Source organism: Malaclemys terrapin, chromosome 8 (assembly GCF_027887155.1).
Source record: "Malaclemys terrapin pileata isolate rMalTer1 chromosome 8, rMalTer1.hap1, whole genome shotgun sequence".
Lineage (NCBI taxonomy): Eukaryota > Metazoa > Chordata > Testudines > Emydidae > Malaclemys > Malaclemys terrapin.
Window position 1 is genome coordinate 67,531,865 of NC_071512.1, and position 25,709 is coordinate 67,557,573.

At 40.8% G+C, this 25,709-nt stretch overlaps 1 protein-coding gene across 3 annotated transcripts in view; it reads left to right on the plus strand.

The window, feature by feature from the left end:
* The window catches only part of NR5A2 (nuclear receptor subfamily 5 group A member 2), a 126,201-nt gene that overhangs the window by 86,687 nt on the left and 13,805 nt on the right, over positions 1–25,709 (plus strand). For all 3 annotated transcript variants that reach the window (XM_054038332.1, XM_054038334.1, XM_054038333.1), the window contains one exon: positions 6,389–6,536. In XM_054038332.1, coding sequence (XP_053894307.1) covers positions 6,389–6,536 — 148 coding nt within the window. The remainder of the gene's footprint in view (positions 1–6,388; positions 6,537–25,709) is intronic.

Sequence of the window (25,709 nt, forward strand, 5' to 3'; positions counted from 1 at the left end):
CCACAATAACATCATCCTAAGGGAAAGGTCCACTGGCAACTTAATTCATTATCTTCTATTATTGTGTACCATGTTAAAATGACAGGCATCTTAAACTGTACAAGTCATCACAATTTTAATTAATATAACTAAAACTGATTTAACTATACCTTCTTGTCTTTGTCCAAGATGAGCCCATCTCAATTTATATAAAACAAAGGTAGCTATAGAAATCTGAAGCAAATATTTATGAAAAACATTAAGTTACTGAGGCAAGTTATATATGAAAAGTTCTAAATGAGCTTTAATAGCTACATAAAAAAGTGAAATGTAGTTGCCAGTGAAATGTATACAGTCTCACGCTTCAGCAAACAATAGAAGCATAATTACGCTTGTGATAGTAAATAATCCTTCTCTATACAAACCATGCTTGTCACTATAGTATCACATCCTTATGAGAAAGTTTTAGGTATGAAGCTAACTTACGTTAAGTCACCTGCCTGTCCACCCCCTTCCCCAAACACACACCCTTGTCCACAAACAGTAAGTTAATTTACTAAATTAGATATGAATTAAATGTCACTAAGATGAAATTAAATTACCTCAGCCAGTCACAATGTCCAGTTGCTATCCAGTTATTGAGCTGTAACTGTAGCTTTATTCCTCAGTTATGCAGTTCCTAGCACTGGTTGAAGAGGATGTAAAATTCAGTGGTACAGTTGGTATTTTATAATTATACATTGTGAAAGTCACTGTAATCTACTAGTCTGAGGACAATTACTACCCAACTAGAGGATTAGTTATTGAAAAAGGACAGTACAATGATTATGCAAATCACTACACTATGACTGGCTACTGTCCCTCATCCATAAGCATTCAGCAAATATGACCACTTCAGCTTCAGTCTCCCCACTCACATGCTTCCCCCATCAACCCTCTATTTCCTCCACCTGATCCTAGATGTTAAATACAATTTAATTTTAAAAAGAATTAATTTTAATGCAGGGAAGGAGCCAGATTGTGCTTTTACATTTTAGGATTTGTATTAGGATCTGTATGGAAGAGTTCTATTGCAGTGGAATCCCTTGTGGAATTCTGGCTGGCTCAATCAGAATTCTTCCTGAGGAGCCCACTGCAGCAGGAGCTCTGTTGCCTTTCAAGAGGGTGCAGCATGCTCTCCTCTTCAGATCAGTCCTGCTCTGCTGTCCAGTGAAAGGGATGAGGACCTCATCTTTCCTAATCTATGTTTAGGAGGCTACTAGTCCTAGCGCGAATGCCACAAGACGTTCCAGCAAACGCTGTTCTCCAAGTGGCTTGTAACATCTCGGATAAAATTCCACCAACCAAGGGATGGAAGCAGCCAAGAGGCAGATCCCCTATTACATGGCTTCATCAAATCTGTTCCGATGTTGGACTCTTGGGCCGTCAAGCCCTTGCGGCCGCGCAGGAACAGACCAAATGGCGAACGACTGCTACAGCCGACTGTTCGGCTATGCCTTGAAGAAGTAGTCCTAGCTAGGAGCAATAGCTCTACTCCCAAAGACTTGCTGGCACCAGTTCAGGGCACAAAAGATTCATTGTGCCACTGCCACAACCCCTTTTGCTTGTGGACAAGGCCAGCCACAAGTCAAGTGACAGGCTGGGGAGAAATTCAGGCAGTCATGGGCAGTAGCTGATCAGAGCACATGTGAGATGGAGAGCACAATTATTATAATAAATCGTAACAGCAGGAATCAATTTGACGGTCCCTGTTAAATCAGTAGTATTCATATCCTGGCCTTCAGGCTCAAAGCTTATTTAGCCCAGAATATAGTTTTCCCTTGTAAACAAGATTTGCCTTTAATTCTTGACTTCAAAGAGATCTTTGTGTGTAAGGACTTCAGAATTTGGCCTCATCTAAGTAAATATCTTACAACTGTATTGATCAACTAGAGATTACTTGATCTGGTTTCCAATATAAGTTTTCCCAAATACAACATCACTTTTTACAATTTTAAGATGGGATTTTCAAATGTACTCAGCATTGGACTAGCATTGCTCCCATTGAATTCAATGGGACTTGGGCTCCTAAGTTACTTAGGCACTTGTGAAAATCTCACCCTCAGGCACCTAAATATGGATTTAGAAGCTTAATTTTAAGCTCTTATTTCTTAAAGCGTCAATCGTCATGCTGAACCATCTTCTGCATTAAAATCTGTTGCACAATATCAGACCATTGATCTTAAGGCAGAAATCATTTAATTTCAGTCGGGTTTTTGGTTTAATTAACCAGCATTGATGGCACAGTATGACTCACTATTAGGTAAAAGTTATGCTCTTCAGTATACAAGTGCATATGATGTGAATTTCCAGCTCAAGTTATAAGTAGTTTATTAGGGTGTTTTTAGAGAGATGTGGTGAATGAGGTAATATCTTTTATTGGACCAACTTCTGTTGGTGAGACAGACAAGCTTTTGAGTTTACACAGAGATCTTCAGGTCTGGGGAATGTACTCAGAGCATCAGAGCTAAGTACGAGGTTGAACAGATTGTTTAGCATAAGTAGGTTAAACATTTCAAAGGACCATTCAAGGTGAAGTGGCCCCTTTAACACCTCTCCAGTCATAGAGGGGAAAGGCAAAAAACTGGGGGAGTTAAGTGGATTATAGATTGTTGTAATAAATCATAAATCCAGTCTCTCTATTCAGTCCATAATTTTTAATATCGAGGCAAAGTTATGAATTTAAGCTCCCAGGCTCGTCTTTTGAAGATATTGTGCAAATTTCCTTTGAGGATGAAAACTGAGAGGTTAGATATACAGTGAGTGCTTTGTAAAAAGTATTCATCCATTGGTGATATGGTGTTTTTGTCTTATATCATTTTTCTGTGCGAGTTCATTTGGAAGTGTAGCGATTGCCTCATTTCACCCACATACACCTCTACCCCGATATAACGCTGTCCTCGGGAGCCAAAAAATCTTACCGCGTTATAGGTGAAACCGCGTTATATTGAACTTGCTTTGATCCGCCAGAGTGCACAGCCTGCCCCCCCCTCTCCGGAGCACTACTTTACCGCATTATATCCGAATTCATGTTATATCGTGTCGCGTTATATCGGGGTAGAGGTGTAGTTATTATTGGGGCATTTAGTTCACTGGATGAGATACACCATATATTGTGATAGGCATGTGAAGGACCCATGGATGATCTTGAAAGATGTGTTAATCATTGTAGCAGTGGAGATATACTCACAGATTTTGCGTCTGTTGTTCTGGCAGGGTCTGGTGCTTTGAGTTGGTGAGTCCTGGTCTGGGGCAGCTTGCTTCTGATGATGAGCTTGGAGAGGTTGGAAGACTGTTTGAAGACCAGAAGAGGGGGTTCAGGAAAGATTTCTTTCAGGATGATCCCCATCAAGTATGGGTTGTAATTGTTTGATGATACCCAATAGGGGCTCCAATGTGTGGTGGTAGGTGGCAACTAGATGTGTACAGTTGGAGGGGGTGTATTTCTGTACTGACGCAGGTTCTCTTGGGTCTTTGGGTAGCCCATTCCCTGATGAAGTCTACTTTTTTGGTGGAGTGTCCTTGTTTAGTGAAGGTGGTTGTATGTTAAAGATGTATGTCCTGGTCTTTCTCCTCAGAGCATATTCTGTAGTATCTGAGTGCCTGACTGTAGATAACAGATTGCTTGGTGCGTCTGGGATAATTACTGGATCTGTGAAGGTAGTTGTGGTTATCTGTGAGTTTCTAGTATTCAATTGCTTTGATACAGAAATAAAACCCACTCTGACCATACACCTCTAGTTGTGTACACTGCACACAGACAAGGCAAATAGGACAGCATGCTGTTTAACGTGAACACTTTTTTTCAGAATAGACATTGAGGCTTTTTCATGCACAGTTGACTTTATATAAACTGATTGACACCTTTGGGGGTCGTCTTTCCACTGACTCATAATTTTTCTCACTCTTGAAAAAGGCTTCTGTACACCCAGTATTCTCTAGTTAAAGCTGAAAATTCAACTCATCATATTTACACAATAAAAAAAATCCATTCTGTCTTGTTTTTAATTGCAAATCCTCCTCAAGGGACCAATTCTCCTGCTTAGGAGGCAGCCCTGTGCCTTCTACTAGAGAACCAAGTGCAGTCAATTATGGTAATGAAATGTCAATAAATATAAAAATTTAATACAGTCTGCTCTTGGTGAGTGGCAGATGAGGACTTGCCTCCCAGACAAATTTGCTGGTGCTGCAAATATTAAATGCACCTGAAAGAGTAGCTGGTTGCCTGAAAGCTCTCCAGTACAGGGAAGGTGGGACATTCAGACACCTACTGGGTTTTTCCATTATAGTATAATCACAGCAGTAAGGCCAGTAATATTCTTGAAATCCATCCAAACATCTTAACTTATTATTAGAAAGTGAAGATCATATTTTCACCCATGAAGATTCTGAAACTGGTACAGCACTGAGAGATTTTTTTCCCCTAACAAAGCAGTACAATTACAAAAGGAGAAATTAAGTTGTGAATGAGATGATTTTGCTGTGAATAATTTCACAGCAGTAAGTAGTTAGTATCATGTTACTATAAAAATTGCTGTTCTGACGGATATGTTAACATTACAATTTTTTATTTTCTGAAACAATTAATTTATTTTGGTGATTAAGGTGGTTTGTGGGATGCAGCTTGGGCCAGAGGCAAGAACACAGGGTTGCAAGTCAGACTCCTGGGTTCTAAATCCTGGCTTTGTCACTGACTTTTTTTTAAAATAGCTCTAGTGCATGATGTTGAAACTTGAAATTTAGCAGAGAGGATGTCTCCCTCTTACAGATAAGTGAGCAGGTGAAAATTGGCTTTTATTTATCAAAACTACTTAAAAAAAAAAGTACTTTGTGCATGCACACCAAGTTTTGTAATTCAGGGTATGAATTCCAACATTCAATTCTTTCTGCACATGTGAGGATAGTGTAGGAAAGTTCATAGGCAGTCCTAGCTCCTCTACAAAGTAAATGGGGTACATACCAATGAAGGCAAACCCCCAAAGCAGTCTTGCTTTCCGCCCTATATAAAGAAATCTGCTACATTCATTGCAGCAGTTGAATGGTGTGTTGTGGATGAGGCTGCTGTCTGTAGCACTCCTGCTTCACTCTTCTGAGAGAAATTAAAGCCCACTGGAATTCACTAAAGCAAATGGGAATTCATTGGATTGACAGGAGTTGAGAGAGATAGAAACCACTCCCACAGCCCTGGGAATTTCTATGGGACTACAACTGTAGTTCCAGTTTATGGGCTGGAAGAGAAGACACTGCCCCCAACTGTCCTATTTATGGAGGTTGCCAGAGGCTGCACCACTCCTCCCAAACACCTGGCACCAGTCTCCTCTGGATCAATGTATTCAGAGCAGGCATGGAGCCCACTTCCTTGGTACACAACAGGAGCAAAGACCACCCTATGAGGCTCCTCTACCAGTGCCCTCCAAGCAAGGGTACCAGAGTATTTCCTTAGTACAGAGGGCCTTGTACAAGACCTCTGCCAATGGGTAAATTTCACTCAGTCAGCTTGGTTACAGTGAAATGCTATCTGAAGTTGAAGGTGGATTTCATCTTATAATAAATAATAATAATAATTAGCTCCTATATAGCCCTTCTCAAACATAAATTTAAAAGTGCTTTCCATTGAAAATTCCTTTTTTAAAAGTACAGGCTTCAACTGCAGAGCAGACAAGTCGGGCCAGATTCTGTCTTCATTTACATCTGAGCAACCCAACTGAAATCAGGGGTGTGTAAATGAGGGACAGATATGGCTCTTTATATTTTAAGTACAGTAACCTTTCTGATCCTCAAAATAAAGTCCTATGGTGAAAGCCTGGCCCCCATTAAAGTCAATGGCAAACTTCCCATTGACTTTAATAGGGCCAGGATTTCAGCCCCTTGAATCTAATTATTTTCACGCTCTGGTTGGTAATGGCACCAAATGTTCCCGATCAAGGATCAGATATGCACTGTACATACATACACACACACACAATGAAAAGATGGTCCCTGTCCAAAGGGTCTTACAATTACAATCTAGATATAGGATGAGAGACAACAGTTGGATACAATGAACAGATGGAGGAGACAGTTTTGATAATACATAGTGTCATATCAAAAATATTTTGTCGTTTACTTTAGTACAAACCAATACTCAAAAATGTTGTTACATACCATAAACTCACATGCTTTACACCAATAACATTTGAAAAGTACAATGCCGTGCAAGAATAGGTTTCTAAACAAAATCATCTTGATTTGATTCCATAATTATTTTGAGATTAAAGTAAAATGTTTTACTTCCTGGGGTATCTCACTTGCATAAGATTTCTTGAGACTCTCCAACTGGACACGATATCTGGCAATGATAATCAGACAAAAATGTGACTTTCTTTTACAGATGGATTATTCAGTAATAGCATCTCAAGCAGGAGCCACCCTCAACAACCTTATGAGCCACGCACAGGAGCTAGTAGCGAAGCTTCGTTCCCTGCAGTTTGATCTACGAGAGTTTGTGTGTCTCAAATTCTTGGTGCTCTTTAGTTTAGGTAGGTAAATCCTGTTATTTGTGCATTATTTAATATTGAGATCTTTTAATTGAAAATCTTTGGCTTCATAAAATGCTTTTTATTTTTTTCCTGAAAAATGAAGTAAGACTTTGAAACATATTTTATGATGTTCACAGTAACCAGGAAATTATTTTTGAATTATCACATTTGGGGAAATGCTATAGAACGTAGGAGGGATTTACAAAATAGAGTTCTGTGAAAATGATTCGATGGGATTTAAAAGGGTATGATACTCTTTCAATGTGTACTTTAACGTGCTATACATTTTTAAACCAAATTTTACTAAATTTTAAAGGAGGGTTCAGAAAAACTATAGAAAGGCATAATTTTGTGTTGAATTCTATAAAGCAAATCTGTAAGAGATGGAGAAGTAGTAAGGTTAAAATATACATGTATTTTGGAAGAGTGTGCATGGTAAGTACACAGTCTTGTTAGCATTTTGGTGTCAGTATTGAAATACGTAAACCAACAATGTAACGAATAGTTTTTAAAAGCACAATGAAAGGCACTATTAAAGTGCAAATAAATGGTAGTCATTTTATGAAAGATCTATCCAGGAAATAGACTTTAACGAGAAGATTATTTTGTACTAGTGGAAAGGCCTTAGAATTGAAAAGATACCTATGCAAGACAAATTAGTTAAATCAGTGCTCCCAATGAATCAGTCAAGAAAAATCACTATTGCCAGGAATAAAAAAGAGATTAGGGAGATGGATTCTTATTGATTTCAGGAGACCAGATTTTTCTGCCTGTCTTCTGTTTTAGGTTTTCATTTTGTTGACTTAATAAAGCTGGCAAATACAGTTTTGCCAGGTGAATTTATTATATGCTGGCAGACAGCTGAAGGAGGAGACTTGAAAAATATAAATAGGGCCAGATCCAGCCATCCCTCCATAGACAAAAATCCCATTTATATCAAAGGGCATTTTGTCCAAATAGACGGTGCAGGGACTGAGCCAAATGTAACAAAAACAAATAAATACCTGTAAATTTCAGCACTACTGATATTTTTTCTTTAATTTCAATTTACAAGCTCGTGTGCAAAGGAATAAAACTTTAAAAATAAAGAATTATTGCAGCACATTTGTAAATAAACTGCAGGAGTGAAATGACTGGGCAGCAGCATAAATCCGAGAGCTACGTCCTAATGTTCAAAGTTGGCTCCTAGTGCCTGGCACTCTTCTTGGACTTGCCACACAGCATTTGTCGAAAACTAGAGTGTTCGTGAAGGAAACTCATTTTAAATATAGGCATCTTAAAGAAGAAAAAATAATTTATGACATAGAATGTGTAGTGAAATAACATAACCGGAAATGTTATTGAAAAAAACCCAAAGATGTCAGCATTGACAGGCATATTGGGTGATTGCAAGGCTTGTACATGCTCAATCCCAAAAACAAATGAGGTGTAATTTATCTACTGACCGCAACACACTAACATTCTATATTTGGAGATCTCTCTCTTCCCATACGTTAAGTTCAGAGAAGGAAAAGCAGACCTTTCTTGGCAGGAGTGGTATTGTCTTATGAATTAACCTGGTGTAAAGCAAGGCATCTGCTTCCTTAGTTCTAGTACAGTATATTTTTGTAGTCATTAGACAATGTTATAGAAAGGTCTGAAGAGACTTATAGCTTTTCCCTGATAAAATATTTAGAGAAATTCATCTCACTTCAGTGGTATTTCAAATTAGCTGAATAAATGAATTACATTTGGAAAACACTCACGTTTATTTTAAGCGATCTTTATGTCTGATCATTATCATCAGCTCTTCAAGTACTTGCCATTCAGTTAGGAAGTATGCTGCTCCCTGCCTTTATATTTTAGGCTCTTGGCCTGATTCTACAAGGTGATGAGCTTGGCTTCAAAGCAGTTGAGGGTACGCAGCATCTTGCAACAGTGCCCAGCCCTTTGAAGAGACAGGGTCTGATTCTCCTCTCACTTACACTGGTGTAAGTTAGGTCCACCTCTGCTGAAATCAAAGGAGTTATATATCAGCATGTTAAAACGGTGTACCTGAGAGAGGTCCAGTGCATCTGAAAACAGATTAACTCACAGGGCCAAATTCAGGCCTAGCACAGACAAGTGCAACATAATTGACTTCAATAGAATGGCTCCTGTTAACTGCATGCTTGAATTTGGCCCAATATTTGAAGCTAGGTGTTATCCTACTAAGAGTAAAATGTAAATATATTAATAATCATCATCCTCATCATCATCAGAAGTTTCCACTTGAACTAAGGCAGAAATTTTAAGTAGAACTATGAGACAATTAATATAGTAAACACAGATGTCCTTTCCAGCAAAGCACTTAAGCACATATTTAATTTTAAGCAGATGAATAATCCTCCTGAAGTTAATGATGTTGCTCACAGGCTTAAAATCAAGTATGTGTTTAAGGGCCAGGTTTTTGAAGGTATTTAGGCACCTAAAGATGCAGATAGTTGCCTAGTGATATTGTTGATATCACTTTTCACCGCAGACTTAGCACGCCATTGCTACCCTTACTTCTGCCCTGCCGCTGCCACCCCGAGGCTGACAGCTGGAGACCTGTCGCCTCCAGGTGAGGGATTGGGGATCAAGAAGGAGAGTCTGAGCTCGGGCTGCCTCCCAATGAAGGATTGAGTGATGGGGGAGGGAAGGAGACCCCAATCCTGGATGGTGGCTCTCCGGTTGTCCCCATATCCCCACCTCCCAGGTGTCCATGTCCCTTCTGCACAAGCCCCAGCCCAGCCACCCAGGCCTGACCGCCAGAGCTCTTCACACAGACACAAAAAGCGCAAGCACACAGCACCTCCCTTGACACATTCCCACACCTCCCTTGGGAGGCCCTCCCCATAGTTTGAGAACCGCTGGTCTAGATATAAAATTAAAGAAGTAGACTGTTAGTATCTGCTAGTAAAGTGGTCCAAAGGGCTTGTGCAGAAAAATGCTTTTGATTGATTCCCGAGATAATAAAAGAATGTTGAAGCTTAAATGAGAGGATTCGTGTTGTAGTCCCATAGTCCAGCCAATCCCAAAGTTAGCTAGGAACTAGAAAACAGGGAGTTTTACAGATTTTCCTTGTTCCTTTTTTTCCCTTGCCCCTTTTGGCATCTATTTTCTGGTGCCTCCCACCCTTATCCCATTGTTTCTTCTCTTGTCACTTAAGACCCCTCTCCAAACCCAGTCCCCATGGGTAGGTATTCACATTGCTAGCCCACTCTGCGGTCCATGCCACCATGTCTTTAACTATGCTAATTACATTAAAGCTAGCGCAAGTATACCTATGCCAGTTACAAATCACACCTTTGATCAAAGTCCATAGCCTAACTCACAAGGAATGGAGAGCAGAGGAGCTGAAGCAGAGCAAATCAGGAGAGAGTCAGCAAGCCCAGGTATCTGGAAACAGCATCCCCTTTAAGGAAGAAGGATGTGACCCACAGAGATCATAAGACATTAACTACCACCAAAATAAATTAGACTGAAATCAATAAACACGCCTTCTCTGCCACAACTAGATCAAGTCTCACCAAAATATAACTAAATTGTTACCTATTTAATCCGTCCCACCCCCTGAGAAATTATTCCAGACATTGACAAAATGTAACAGTCCCACTTAAGCCTGTGCTCTACATGGGACTGATCCTACCCCCATTGAAGTCAATAGGGGGGTTGAATTTGACTTCAGTGGGAGCAGGATCACTCTCAGCGAGCCTTTTATGGAAAAATCCCATGGAATTTTATGGTGATTAAACAGAGTTCTGTTGAAATTACCTTCAACATTTATAGAATTTAACAAGGAACGGGATCCTTCCTGTGGGATTTTAGAAACATCCAATAAAGTTCTACAGCAAGAGTATAATTTTCTATAAAATGGTCCAAAACCTATAGAAAAATTATTTTCTATTAAACTCTATAGGGCATTTCCAAACAGGGCAGCAAACTGTGGTCTGTAATTCTATACCCTTATATTCAAAAATAACCAGATACCACTTGATCTCATTTTACAGGGAACTGAAGACCGAGATGGGTCAAAATAGTAGAAAATAGATGCTTAAATATCCCAATACATAATTCCTCAGAAAATTTCTACCTACAGATCCTGATTCATCAATGGGTTCAGAGCTTTCAATTCCCCTTGGAATCAATGGAACTTGAGAGTGCTCAGCACGTCTTACATGTAGTTCAGCATCTCAGATGATCAAGTCCCTAATGTATTAACATCCCATGCACAGATTTTTCCATCTCCAAACACTGTACCTAGAAAGCAAAGTGGCCACAGGTACTAACTGCTTATTGTACTACCACCCAACCCTTAAAAATTCATATCTAAGTAAAATAATCAGCACACACAGAAACTGCTATCAATTCCCCCAACAAAATTAAACATCTAACATAATTAAAATACTAGTTGCAGCCTGCTTAATAATAACAGCTAATATAAACAAAGCTACAAACATATGAATTATTTACAAATCCAACAATGGCAAAATATGCCTCTTCACATACACACATGAACAGAAAAGTGCATGTATTTTAGCAACAAAACAGCATTGTCACCTTGCTGCTTCACTGACTAGCACTAACATTCTGCGACCCTAAAGCAGAAACAGATAAATACAGTACAGCATACCTTGGATGAAATCCTCACTCCCTTGAAGCAAATAGGAATTTTGCCACTGACTTCAATGAGGCCAGGATTTCACACTTTAGCTCTAAATTAGGTCCCCTTTCTACAAAAGAAAAGAGTTCAGATTAATTTTCCATTAACTAAATGACTAATTTAAGATGGACATTTTAACAACCAAGCAGGTTTCTCATTGGGATACTTTCTATCATCTTCTCAGGTGCAACAGATCTTTTCTTTATTGCTGTCTAGTATTTTTACAGTCAAGTCATTTAAACTGAAATCCAGCCATTGTTTTCCTTTTACCAAAACTTCCTATTTGTCCTGCTGGCTTTCATCATTAGAACTCAGCAAGGATTTGTCAACACTTCCCATCAGAACAGTTTGTAAAGTGAAATGCCAATAGGAAGAAAGTTAGACATCATTTGACCCATGTCCAGCCACTTGTTTGCGTGCGGAGCTTAATGCTAGAATAGGCAGCAACTGACTGGTACTTCTCTCATCACTGTCAGAACACAGATAAATGTACTTCATTTAAGAAATGAAGGCTTTATCAATGGGCAAATAATTGCAGAGCAGCTATTGATCTTGCATCTCACTTAACATGAAGCAACAGGGACTTGTCCAAACAGTAAACATTTAATCATTATGTATGGCAAACAACCGGCTATTAAACAAAGCAAAGAAAGACTTAGTTTTCAAGCAGGCCACCATGTCACAAGGGGAGACAATTGTGATTCACTCTCCCTGGACGTTATATTGTCCATTAGAGATGTGCCCCTTTTCTGCCAGATAGGAGCAATATTAGCAAAGGAACCTGTACTTATGTCTGTGTATTCTCTGTAGTACTCCAGCACAGATGGGAGAGGACAGCTCTCATTATTGTGCTCCATCATTTGCTTCTTGGAAAGCACACAGAGAAATCTGTGCAGCAACACTTATCAGTTGGTTCCAAGAGCTCAGCAGCAGCCTGAAGCTGGAAGAGCATTTTGTGATTAATTATTACTATTATTTACTTATAAAGCATCTACCATGTGCTGAGTGATTACAGACAAGGAACGGTCCCTTTCTCCAAAGAGCTTACAACCTAAACAGACAACAGCTAGAGGAAAGCATGCAGCAACGAATAGTGCAAAAGCTTTGTGGTTCACATGTAACTTGTCACTTCCACAGTTTTTGCTGAGGGTTTATTTTTTAATCACATGATTAGTTAGCCCATCTTGGGTGAGGAACACTAGGATATCATTTGGAAGCGGTATGTTTTAAAGAGGGACGTGAAGGGGGCATGTGGACTGGTTTGTGGCAGAGTTACAAGGCTTAGGGGTCCACAGATCTGGTGAGTGTGAGATGGGAACAAAGTGGTCAGTGAGTCATGTGGCTTGAGCAGGGCAAAGGGGTCTGAGGAGGGAACAGAGGACAATATCAGAGAGCTAGACAGGAAACTAATCAGTGCAGGGGTATATGATCCTCAATTTGTTATCACACACAGAGAGACAACCCAACAAACAGACCTTCACTGCAGCTTCCTGCATCTACCACACTTGGTCCCAGACACTTGGATTTTCTGGTTTGGGTTTGTTAAAGGCACAGTTCACTAATGGTCCTATAAATTTGGGAACATAAAATAATAGGAGGAAGGATTAGGTCAGACAAAGTTATTTCCGGAAGTTCTATTTCCAGTTCATGTGTGCAAGTTACTTAAGACTTTCTGTGCCTCTATTTCACCTTCTGTAAAATTGGAACAAAAATAGTTCTTTATCTTAACGGCTGTTGGGAGGCTCATAGATAATACTCCTAATACTTTGCATTTATATAGCATGTTTCATTCAAAGATCTCAAAACAGATGCTACAAGGTGGAAGTGAAGTATACTGTGGGACAAATTCTGCCCCCAGTAGCTAATGCAGATCTCTAATTGAGTTCAGTAAAAGCTGACTGCACACATGCATGCAAAGACAGAACTGTTGTCTTAAATATGCTTGATTCTTATTGAAAGTAACAGACAGTACTTATGGTTTAATTTAATCTTATTCAGAATGCACATCATGGTCACTCCAGATTGTTTTACCTTTGACAGCTTATAAAATATGCCTCTTTATAACTGGTCTAATATTACGATAGTTTTTAGTGATAATCATTGGAGGTCTTTGTAATGTATTCATCACATACTGTTACCCAAGTGCATTAGAAAAATTGTATCTAGTGAACTCAGATAAGCAAGAGGAATATCCTGGGGTTCTCAGCATTATTAGCATGCAGCCATGGCTTTTAACTTTCCCCATATGATAGTCTAATTTAGAAAAAATACTTACTGTATACTTGTCAAATAGATGCACATATCTTGATCCTAATGTCTAACTAATGTATGCATCTGAGGATAATACTGGCAAATAAACATTTCCTTAAATTTATGTAATGATTTGGAATTCAGAAAGGATTGATTAGCATTCAGGAGATGTGACCGTTCAATATTTACACCATAGAGACTTGGCAGAAGCAAATAATTGTACATAAAGCTGATGCTTGTCTTAATTAAATGCAGTATAATAGGTGTTGGGGTTGTTGGGTTTTTTTTTCTTTCTAGTGAACAAAGCAGTTGAGCCATGGTCAGATATAACTCATTTTGAAGTTCAGAGTTTAAACCTAATCAATATGTATTTATATCAAGGGAAGGAGTGAATTTCATTTATTACGAGATGGCAGCTGGCTGCAATAGCTAAAAACGCCATGTATTTAAGTATATTTTTCCAAACAATAGTTTGACAATATATTTATCCCATGTGATGCTTGTTACATTAATAGTTTTGTTTACTTAACTGATGGTGTTTAGCATAGATTACTTTTGGAAATGAACAAGATAGTTTACATCCCCTGTTCTAAGAATGACTTGCACAAGCAAGGAGACACCTTTAAATTCATTGAGTTGGTTGCTTATTATTGTAGAGTTGCCCTGGTTATCAAATAAAGGTTTAGTCCTGCAAATATTTACTAGTGTGAGTAATCCCACTAAAGTCAATGGGATTATTCACATTTCTGGGATCAAGCCCTAAATGTGCCCTAAATGGAACTGGTGAGAGCTAATAAATATTTTTTAGGCAGGTCATAGTAAGTAGGTGCAGTTTTAACAGTGAGGATATTTAATTATTGAACCATCACCTAGGAACATGGTGGATTCTCTGTCACCTGAAGATTTTAAATCATGCCTGGATGTGTTTCTAAAAGATATGCTATAGCTTAAATAGAAGTTATGGGCTTGATGGAAGAATTACGGGGGGGTGAGGTTCTTTGACCTGTGTTGGCCTTAAGGTCAGACTAGATGATCATAATGGTCCTTTCTGGCCTTAAAGTCTATTAAAATAAAGTTTGTTTGAACTGGGTTGGCCCAATAAAGATATCTCACATATTACTTTTGTTTATTTTCTATTTCTGTGATCCTAATTGCTTTAGATTTGAACACATTTAGGATTAACTCATGTTATGAGGGATTTTCCCAAGGGGATGGGTGTCAGGAGAATTGTTTTCTATTACTGACTGTCACAAATTCACAATGTGGCTTTGGACAATTACTCAAATGATGCCTCAGTTTCCTTATCTGTAAAATGGCAATAGTATCTACCCACCTTTGTAAGTAATAATGAGATCCTTGGATGAAAGAGGCTATATAATTGAAACTATCATAACCAAAATATCATCTGGCACTGAGACAGGGTGACTAGTCCCTGTGAGTGAAGGAGGTCTAGACAGCTTGCATAGAGTTACTGGGAACTCTGAAAGGGGAAACTGAGGCAAGCATGACTATCATGCCGCAGCCTGTCACAGGAGGACACTCCAGGCAGGGCTGCCTTATGACAGACTCCATAAAAGTCACAGCTAAAAGCCCCTGATTAAAGAACCTTTATGGATGTTGGGGAAAGTCTTTTTCTTTATAAATTGTGTAACATATTGTCCTGAAGGAGTTACCTTCTACATTTTCATGTCAGTGGGAATTAAGGGGCTAAAACTGTGTGGAACCCTTTCAAAGGTCACTTTTCACACCCAAACACTTACATTCCACATATTGTATGGCACAAAATGACATGTACTTGACTTTCCTTTGCAACCTTATATCAAAACCATATTCCTTTGCTACTCTGGCCCTTCTAAATTCAATACAGTAACTCTTCACTTAACGTTGTACTTATGTTCCTGAAAAATGCAACTTTAAGTGAAATGATGTTAAGCAAATCCAATTTCCCCATAAGAATGAATGTAAATGGGGGGTTAGGTTCCAGGGAAATTTTTTTTGCCATACAGTACAGTACAGTAGTATAGTTGGGAGGTGCCCCCGCCTTACCCCACAAAGGCACAGCCCACTGGCACTGGAGACAAGGAGGCAGGCAAGGAGGCTGAAGGTGATGTAGGCTAGGAGAAGCACGTTGCACAGCAGCAGTGGCGGCAGCTTCCCCTACTCTGCAAGCACCAGAGGTTGGAGGCTCAACCCTCAGCCGACCCATGCCACCCCTTTCCCCAAGCCCTCACCCTTAATCAGTCTCTTCTTCCCTCCTCCTCTCCCTTAACTCCGCACACTGCGTCCTCGCTCCTCCCCCCTCCCTCACCTTGCCTTCTGCCGTCAGCTGTCAGCTGGCTTGCAGTGTTCAGGAGGAAGGAGGGGGGGCCTGCGTGCTGAGTCTTCGCTCCTCCCCCCTCCCTCCTGAATGCCGCAAGCCAGCTGATTGCCGTGGGCAGGAGGCGGGGGAAGGTGCTGATCCACAGGGTCTGCCGGAGGGTGGGAGGCGCTGTGGGGGGACGTAGGGGAACTGATGGGGGGCTGCCAGCTGTGGACAAAGCAGGCAGCCAAACGATGTTATAGTGAAGCATTGCACAATTTTAAATGGAGCATGTTCTGTAATTGAGCAGGAATGTAAGATTGAAACAACGTTAAGCGAGAGGACGTTAAGTGGGGAGCATGTTTTGTAATTGAGCAGGGACGTAAGATTGAAACAACGTTAAGCGAGAGGACGTTAAGTGGGGAGTTACTGTATAGGGAAAGAAATCAAGCTGTCTTCCTTTTACTTCATCCATCATAACCAGCAACAAAAAGCCAAATAATGGAAAATGAATCCCGATTCCTGAAGTTGTTACAGATGCTAAATGATGATGTGTGGAGTGAGGATTTTGATAAACTGGGTTGCCCAGGCAAGACTACTCTTTGCTTCTTGGACAACACTTATTTGGCAAGCTGACAATTTTTTAGTCCAGCCTTCCATGCTGGTTTCCAAACACTGTACAATCAGCTTAGAAGAAAAACAGACAGCTAACATTTGTTTTCTACTTACCTTTCTTCAAAGAATTTCTAAGTCTATATCAGTTCAGTGTCTATGAAAAAAGGAAATTATTTTAAAGGAGTAAAATGAACAGAGGTGGGGGATTAATAAATTATGATGAGGAATTGAACCAGCCATTTTGGTTTTTAATCCTTTATAATTCACCTCAGCTCTGGATGTTAGAGTCATGGTTAATAAACTCCTCAAAAGGAAGCAGAGGTATCCTTCTGTTTTACGGTTACATTGATTGTGTTTTAACAAGTGCACTGAGCCAAAATTATGTAGAAATTAAATAATCATTCATTTGCATTGATTTTATCTGATAAAACACAATGAATGATGCAGATTCACCTTGGTGTAACTCCACTGAGTTCAATGGAGTTACACCAGGCATAAACTACTCCCGAAATGGTCACTCTACCTTTGGGGAAGGTGGATGTTAAAGACCAAAAAAAGCCTGCAGTTTCTTTCACTGGGTTTTTAAAAATGCAATTTTTTAAACAAAAGGATCAGATGCTGAAAAGAAAATTAGGTCACATATTTGTTAGATGCAATTTTGTCAGTAATTAGAAACATGGGTATCCAAGTGATGGTTGTATTCTATACTGACTTTATATGCATTCAGTGGGGATTTCAGAATAAGCCTATCAGTATCTTCTGCAATCACAACACCAAGGGACTTTATCTATCTAATGAATTTATAGAATGTCAGTCACTGTAGTATTAGATGCTTCCCCCATTGCTAACAGCTATACTGAAAACATCAACAGCACATATCCACATTTGAGTCTGATAGGTCACTTTGGAATTTGAGCACCATATATGGCTTTAATGTAGATTACATATGTTCAATGTTTGCATGGTACTGGATTGCATGGGGGGAGGTTTTTTTTTTGGGGGGGGGGGGGGGGAATGAGCATACATACACAATTTTCAAGTACTATAAGAAGCAGCACTAAACTCCTTAGACCAGTTCCTCAGTTTCAGTGGCCAAGGCCCCCAATCCAGCAAAATGTATCCATTTGATTAATTTTGAATTTAATAGGCCCACCCCACATTTTTAAAGGTAAACATGATCTTAAGTGCTTTGTTGAACTGAGACATAAGGTAATATTCTGAAAGTATGGATAGATTCTGAAAGTAATTGTGCCAGGCTGAGAATTACATATTTTTATGTAGAAGTGGTCATTATAGAATTGGTAATAATTCCCCCATCACCCCCGCCCACAGAGTAAAACTAAGAGTTCTTGCAAATCCTTACTTGTGTCTAGTTACATAAGTAAGGATTGGCAGGATCTGGCCATAACATCTAACTTGTAGGAGTTTGCAATACTAAATATATGGAACCTTTTAAAATCCTAACAGTGATTTTCCGAGCCAATTTCTAACATCTTGAGAGTTTGTTTACAAACATGAATTTATGATGACGTGTAGAAGGGAACAATGAAGTGCTGTAAATAACTATGAGCTAGGTCTGAAATATGGAACAATCTACCCCAACAAAGGCCAATTCCACACTGGAATCAGAGCTGTTAGCTACAAACATGTTTAAATACAGTGTGAACATAGATGATCACCTGAAAGCCAACATAAACTTGATAATCAGCCTCTAAGGGGACACACACTGCAGAGTGTGCCAAAAATCCCCATCATACTTCTCTCATCCCATTGATGCCTGACTATGGCTGTAGCAGCCCTGCCAGGCTGCGAGCAGAGCAGTGCCTTCTCCAGCCGCAAATGGCAGCTTTTATTCCTGCCACCTGCTGGCCAACCAAATGTACACTGCCTGTCTCTTTGCTGTGCAGCAAGAGTGGACGTGACCTCTGCTTCCCACTGCTGAGAGGTCTGATGTGGAGGGCCATGCAAGTGCATCGCAGCAGTAGCTCCTGCTTCATCCTGGCTCTGCATCAAAAGACTCTTTGCAGCCAGGCTGAAGAGATTCTTGGGCCTATCTTACCTACAGCCAAGAACACGCAGCTGGAATTAGCCATGGTGGAGACAGGAATGCAAGCTGGAAAGCAGTTAAGAACTGAAGTAAAGAGCTGCACAAAGGAATCCATTTGCAGTGCACAACAACTTTTATTGCTCTTAGAAAACCTGTGTGCAATGCTGCATATTCTTAAGCACCATCTTCTATCACATTATTTAACTAACTACATATATACAGACATCTCGTTTAGAGTGCACTCTTGTAACAGTGGGGACTGAGGTAGTTAAAGGAGACATGTAATAGAGGACCTGGGAAAGAACGAAGGGGGGACAACCTGGAAAGAGAGACAGAAGGGGGAGAGACCTGAAAAGGGTGAGAAAAGGAAGAAATATGGACCATGGGTGGAGAAGAAGGAACAACAGTGGCAGTTTGAGTGGCTTCCTAGCAAAGGAGAAGGAAAGAGTAATGGGTGGATCTGAGGGAGGGAAAGGAAAATGGAGGCAAGAGCAGGCCAACAAGAGAGAAGGAAGTTCAGGGAGGAAACCAGATGGGAGGAAAAAGAGCATGTCAGGACAAAAGAGGAAGTGGTAAAAGTGTAAAAGATGAAGGGTAAGAACATTATGGTATGGGGGTCAGAGGAAAACATGTCAAGAGAATGGAGGGTCATGGAAAAGAAGTCCGAAAATATTAAAAGGCAGGGAGGAGAAAATTGGCAAAAAGGAAAGAGAAAAATGGAATAGAGCTAAGAGTAAAAGTAAGAGATGGATGGAGAATGAAATAAATAAATGAACAGAAAAGTAGCAATGGAAGAAAGCTCAGAAACAGACTTCAAGACTAGTAGTTAGTCCCTGCACCAAAGAAATTGCATCTGTCTTTTTATACTGTGTTTACAGCACCTAGCCCCATTGGTCCTGGTTCATGACTGGGACTCGTAGGCACTACAACAGTACAGATATATAATTATTTATATGAGCTCTTCAGGGCAGAGGCCCTATGACTGTATCTTGTACAGTGCCTACCACAATGGTGGAGCATGCAGCAGAGAGTGAGCAGAGTGAACTAGCTTTAGAAGCCCCAAAAATACTCAATGCAGTTTCCAAAACCTCAGCCTGCACAAGATTCACTCACTGTCCTTAATTATTGGGGATATTCTTAACTTGCTTTTATAAATTAAACTCAAGAGTTTATCCAAAAAATATACTTTGAGCATCATCACCAGACAGTGACTTTCAGTGCCCTTTGGAAACGTGGGTCCCAGTATACCCCTCCACTTGCTGCTGTTGAGCTACAAAAGGGGGAAAATGCCAAAATGGGGAGTGGCACCTCAACAGCACTCTCTCCATTCTCCCAACTGCAGGGGAACCCTTTATGGGGGTGGATTGCTTGGGGACAGGGAAGGCAAGGACTCTAGGCCTCCTCCTGATAATTCCTCTCCAAAAATACCCATGGACCAAAACAGAATAAATTACCGTAGACAGACTCTTCCTCAAAGGGCAACTGCTGTCCAAGTTCAGTAGGGAGGCAGGTGATTTTCTGAGAATGTCTGTTCCCTTTGTGGATACCCATTCAGAGATGAATCACCTGCTGCTTTTTGGAGGGCTGAGAGGGCCAAAAATCAAACTCTCAACTCTTCCAAAAAAAAAAAAAAAAAAAGAACTAGAAGGCAATGCTACAAGTGCAGGAACATGGGTAAATGGCTACTGTGAGAGCCATAGAAGAGGTATGAATAATACATAAAGCTTCAGCCAGCCAGCTTTGTTATCTGGAGTTTTGCCCCCAGTAATATCCCATTCCTTTACTGTGGACCTTTACATTTTAAAAGTTTAGCAGTGAGATGAGACCATACAGTTAATAAAACCACAAGTAAAACTACCGTAGCTGGAGCAGGAGTGAAAAGGGAATGGACCAGCTGAGAGCATTCCTGGTAAAAACCTCACAAGGCATACTGTACAATTCAGACATATTTGTGCCCTGAAAACATTCTGCAGACACAGCAGCAGACACTTAAGAGCACCAACAATTATTCACATGACTTCTGGCACCCTTTCAGAACACTGTGGAACCGGAAGTGGTTGTGGTAAACGTATTTTCTGTGCAGTTGTCTTTTCTGACAAAACAACTTAAATATTTTGACACCAACAATAACCAATTCTTAGGCATTTCCTTTCCTGAGAGCTGCAGGTTTCTACAAGTTGAGAATTAATGACAACTTACTTAAACCCTCTGTGCTCTTTTCTGGAAATAATCTCTTACAAAGTTCAAGTCCTACCCATATTCAAACCATATTCTCTCTGTCTCCCTTTGCAATAAGATGCAAAATGGACTCTGCCACAACAAAACAACTGAGCTTGTGGAAATGATTACTTTGAAGATGAAACATTGTGTTGTGTCCGTTAGCACTATTACAGGCAGTCAGTCTGTTAGAACATATTGGGCGATTATAGGGTAGTCTTTTCAGAGAAAGCCATGGGTTTCAAGTTAGCAGTAACCATCTATCAATTCCTGAGATTATGCCATGATTTACTATCACAGCATCATGTATTCTCTGATTTTCTGCCTCCTGTGAAACATTGTGCTTTCCTTTTCTATTGATGTATCAACTATACTAGTTACAAGCAGCTACAGAAAAATCAATAGTGAACTTTCATTACTGTGCACATAAAGTAAAGAGTACCATGCTGTGAGAGCACCTTGCTGTTAAATAGTCACCAACCGCAAGGTACACAATAAATGTCTGTTATTTTGGTCTAAATGAAGGATGTCTGAATTTGAAACATCAAATATCTGGGATTTTTGACGCAACTGGATCCTATGTCAAGTTACGCTAGCTGGTAATTCTTTTACAGGGTAGGTGCCAAGGCAGATTTGTCTTTTCTACACTGGGAACCGTTTGTTTGTTTACCCCAAAAGCTGAACTAGGAAAGTAATATCGAGATGAAATCTTTCACTGCTTTGTTTTGCAATAATTTAATTAAATTCAGCTGGACAGATACAGTGAGGGTTGCTTTAATGTTCACTAGTCCACATTCAGAAAACTTCCTCTGATTAAAGCGAATGGTACAATAACCTCTATGTTAAACACCCAGTCACCACCACCTACTAAAAAAGGTTCACTATAATATTACCAAAGACACAGCAGATACAGAGATGGCATTTGGAATATTTAACATGTTCAGTGGCCTTCTGAAGCACACCTTGGAAGAAAGTAGTATGATTTTTAGATTAAATATGATTTACATGCCTCTGGGAGCACATTAACTTCCAATTAGTGAATGTAAATCAAGAATGCAGAGAAACAAAAGAAAATTTATGAGCTGATAGCCTGGGATATGATCAGGGCCCTTGGATTTCTCCAGCAGTTAAGTATCATTTTCTGCAGCAAGGGTGGGAGAATGCTGCAGCAAATTTTAGCAGTTCCTCTGGCATTTCTAGGATATGATCATGTATAACCAGAGAATCCACTGTTTGCTGCTGAATACCTTTGAACTTGAAAGGCTGCATGTTTATATAATATATAACATAAGGGTGCGGGTGTATTCTTAAATTATAGCCCACAAAACATATATCCCCCTTGTTTCAGTACTGCGATTTAACGGGAAAGCAATATTTCACGATCATGACCTCACATTTAAAAGTAAGAAACTCAAGCTTCTTTAAAGATTTCTGTGGCTCCAGCCAATGTAACTTTTACAGTTAATTTAGAAAGATTAATGAAAATCTGTAAAAAAAAAAAAAATTAAAATGAAAATATAAATCCCATTCTTTAAAATAAAATGGGAATGGGAAATGTAACCCTGTCCACAAGTAAACACTGCTGAAACTCATAGCTGGAAAAATTCACATGCTCTGAGGTGCATTGGACACTTACTTTCAAGTAGGACCTGGTCCAACTACCAGTCAATTCAGTAGAAACACTCCCACTGATTTCAGTGGGAGTTGGATTGGGCCCCTACAGGGGAAGCAGTAGGTGACAGTTAGTAAGCGGTGCACCTGAGCTCAGCCAAGTGCCCAGCAGAACCCTGTGGAAGAGGAAACAGCAGTAGGGTTACCATATTTCAACAATCAAAAAAGAGGACGGGAGGAGCCCCGCCCCCGTCCTGTCCTAGCCCCGCCCCTGCCCCTTCCACTCCCTCCCACTTCCTGCCCCCTCAGAACCCCCAACCCTCCCCCCCACTCCTTGTCCCCTGACTGCCCCCCAGGACTCCACCCCCTCCCTAAGCCTCCCTGCCTCTTGTCCCCTGACTGCCCCCTCCTGAGACCTTCCCCACATCCTAACTGGCCCCCTAGGACCCTACCCCCTACCTGTCCCCTGACTGCCCCAACCCTTATCCACACCCCCACCACCTGACAGTCCCCCCCCAGAACTCCTGACCCATCTAAACCCCTCTGCTCCCTGTCCCCTGACTGCCCCCTCCTGGGACCCCTGCTCCTGACTGCCCTCCAGAACCCCACCCCCTACCTAAGCCTCCCTGTTCCTTGTCCCCTAACTGCCCCCTCCTGAGACCCCCCCACCTGTACCCTGACTGCCCAAAACCTTACACCCCCAACCCCCAGACAGCCCCCCCTGAACTCCTGACCCATCCAACCCTCCCCCCTGCTCCCTGTCTCTTGACTACCCCCCCCCCAGAACCTCCCTGCCGCTTCTCTGACCCCCGGCCCCCTTACTGTGCTGCAGAGCAGCGCGCTCGGCAGCGGGGGGGGGAGCAGGGTCGGAGCTCCAGACTGCCGGAGGCCGAGGTGACAGCTGGCGATCTGCGAATGCAGGGGGGGGGGGAGGGAGAGAGAGGAGGGGACTGGTCTCAAGTTTCAGGGGAGAGGAGGGGGGAAGTGAAGGAAGGGCTCTGGCTGCCGGAGCACGATCCGGCCAGCTGCCCTGTAAGCCGCTCACGCTCTGCATGGGGGGAAGTCCGGACATTGACAAATTCCCCCCGGACGCTATTTTTAACTTAAAAAAGCCGGACATGTCCGGGGGAATCCGGACGAATGGTAACCCTAAACAGCAGTGGGAGATGGAACTAGGATTAGAAGTCTTTACAGAGATTTGATAGTGGAGGCAGAAATAAGGGCCTGATCCTATGAGGTGTTGAGCACCCTGAACTCACATTGACTTACTTGAGGGCATTCAGCAACTCACAGGATCAAGCTGTTTATCCACAGCAATGGTTCAAATTTGATTTGAGGTCTGGGATTTACTTAACCTGGCTCACCCATCCCTAATTAGCCCTCATATTTACACCAGATAAAACTTTTAAAATAAGCTCTGCTGCTCCACTGTAGAGGCCTATCTGAATAGATTTGTGACTAGGAAAATGAAGGAGGTGACTGAGAATTAAAGCTCACTTCATGAGAATGTCGTGTTCAAAACAGAATGGCCACCAAGTATAAAATAAAACAATATTTAGAAAGGAAGGATGGGATTTGTGTTAAGATTCTGAACTGGAACTCAAAAGATCTGAGTTCAAGTCCTGGCTCTGCCACTGACTTCCTGTGGGTCCTTAGACAGGTCAGTTTCTCTCTCTGTGCCTCAGTTCCCTGTCGGTAAAATAGGGAGAACAATACTTCCTTTTCCCCCATCCCTGTTGGTCCTGTCTAAACTCTGAGAGCTCAGGGGCATGGACTGCTTCTTGCTATTTATTTACACAGCATCTAGAACAGTTGGGCTTGATCTCCACTGGGGCCCACAGGCACTACCGGAATACAAATAAATAATACAATTTACGGACATGAATCTACAGTTAAGTTGTGCTATGGAAAGCATCACACTGTGGGGTAAAATTTCAGTGGAGTCTTTACCCAGCCACTATATGTGTGTGTACAAAATTGTAAACATTTGCAAATTAGCAACTGATACAGAAGACCCAATGTGGGAAATGATTAATACAGATTTTAACATTTGCATGTGTACAGGTGTTAGACTTTTTAAAGTACATATGCAAGCGTTTGTACCTGCCAAGTGCCTGTGCACATGTGGAAGCCACAGGATGAAATCTATCTCTGCAATTTAAGTATCCAAACCACTTCTATTTCCAAGCATAGACAAAAAGTCTTGGTAGAAAAATTGTGTTACCACTTCTCAGACAAGTAACCAGGCTATGTAAAAAGAAAGATGGTTTGAAATATTCTAGTAGTAAATCACATAGTTTAACTGCATTTAATGGTAGTGAAAGGTCAAGGTTTCTGGAAGTGAAGCTTGCTTTTTATCTATGGAACAAGAAGCAGTAGTGTCCAGTCTTGACCCGGCAGGACCACTTTTAGGGGGGGGAAAGTGAAAAGTCTCCAAGCCCATTCATTCCTTGGTCTCTCTGCCAGGAGTGCCAACCGCAGTACCTATTATCTGCACAAATACAGATTCTCACACTCAGTCCTGGTGGTGGATTTTGTGACATCCACATCTGCCAGTGAGGAATGGGACTTCCCACCCCTTCATTTTACATAGGCCACCAAACTGGCGTCAGATGACTTTTGATCATCACTGACTTTGGATGGATTTGAACCAGTGGCCTAGATGGGAAGGCCCCATATTTCATTACCAATCTCGAGCCATCTTTATAGTTGTAAAGTCTACATGGTGAACAACGCAGACGCTACCAATAAAGACTATCTCATATGTAATAATAATAAAGCTCAAGTTTTTCATTGATAATATTATTTAAAAATAGTCAAACTTTATTACTACTATTGTTGTTACACCATACTGCACAGCACATTACTGAACCATAACAATTATACAAACCTTTATTCTCATTATGGTAACTACTTGCCAGATATAGCAAAATAGATATTATGAACAACAAACCCCCCTACTGTTAGCACTGAATGCACGGGAAAGAGTGAGGCTGTCATTCCATTCTTAACACATCTCATTGTACCTATATAATATATATAAAGTAAGAGCTACAATGGCTAATGTACTTTGAGATTTTTTTGGTCAGTATCCCTGCTGCTCCCTCTGCCACACTATGGATTTACTGTCCGTCATACACAAAATACATTTCCCCAGGCACTTGGATGAATTAATAATTTAAACAATGTCAAAAAATTACTGATAAGAACTTGGCTTTAATGACCTTGTTAGGAAATCACTTTGACAATGGATTTTTCCCCGCCCCCAGAAATAAGACGGTTGGTCCCTGAATTATTTTCTCTCATTTTGGCTCCTGGTTTTGTAATCTTGCCATGTGGAAATGCCAGGGGCTGATCCTCATCCCATTGAAATTGATGGCAAAAGTTCCACTGATTTCAATGGTGTGGCACTGGGACCAGGAAAGTGAATGGTGAACATAGTGAGTGTGTCCACACTGTTTTGTTGCTGCA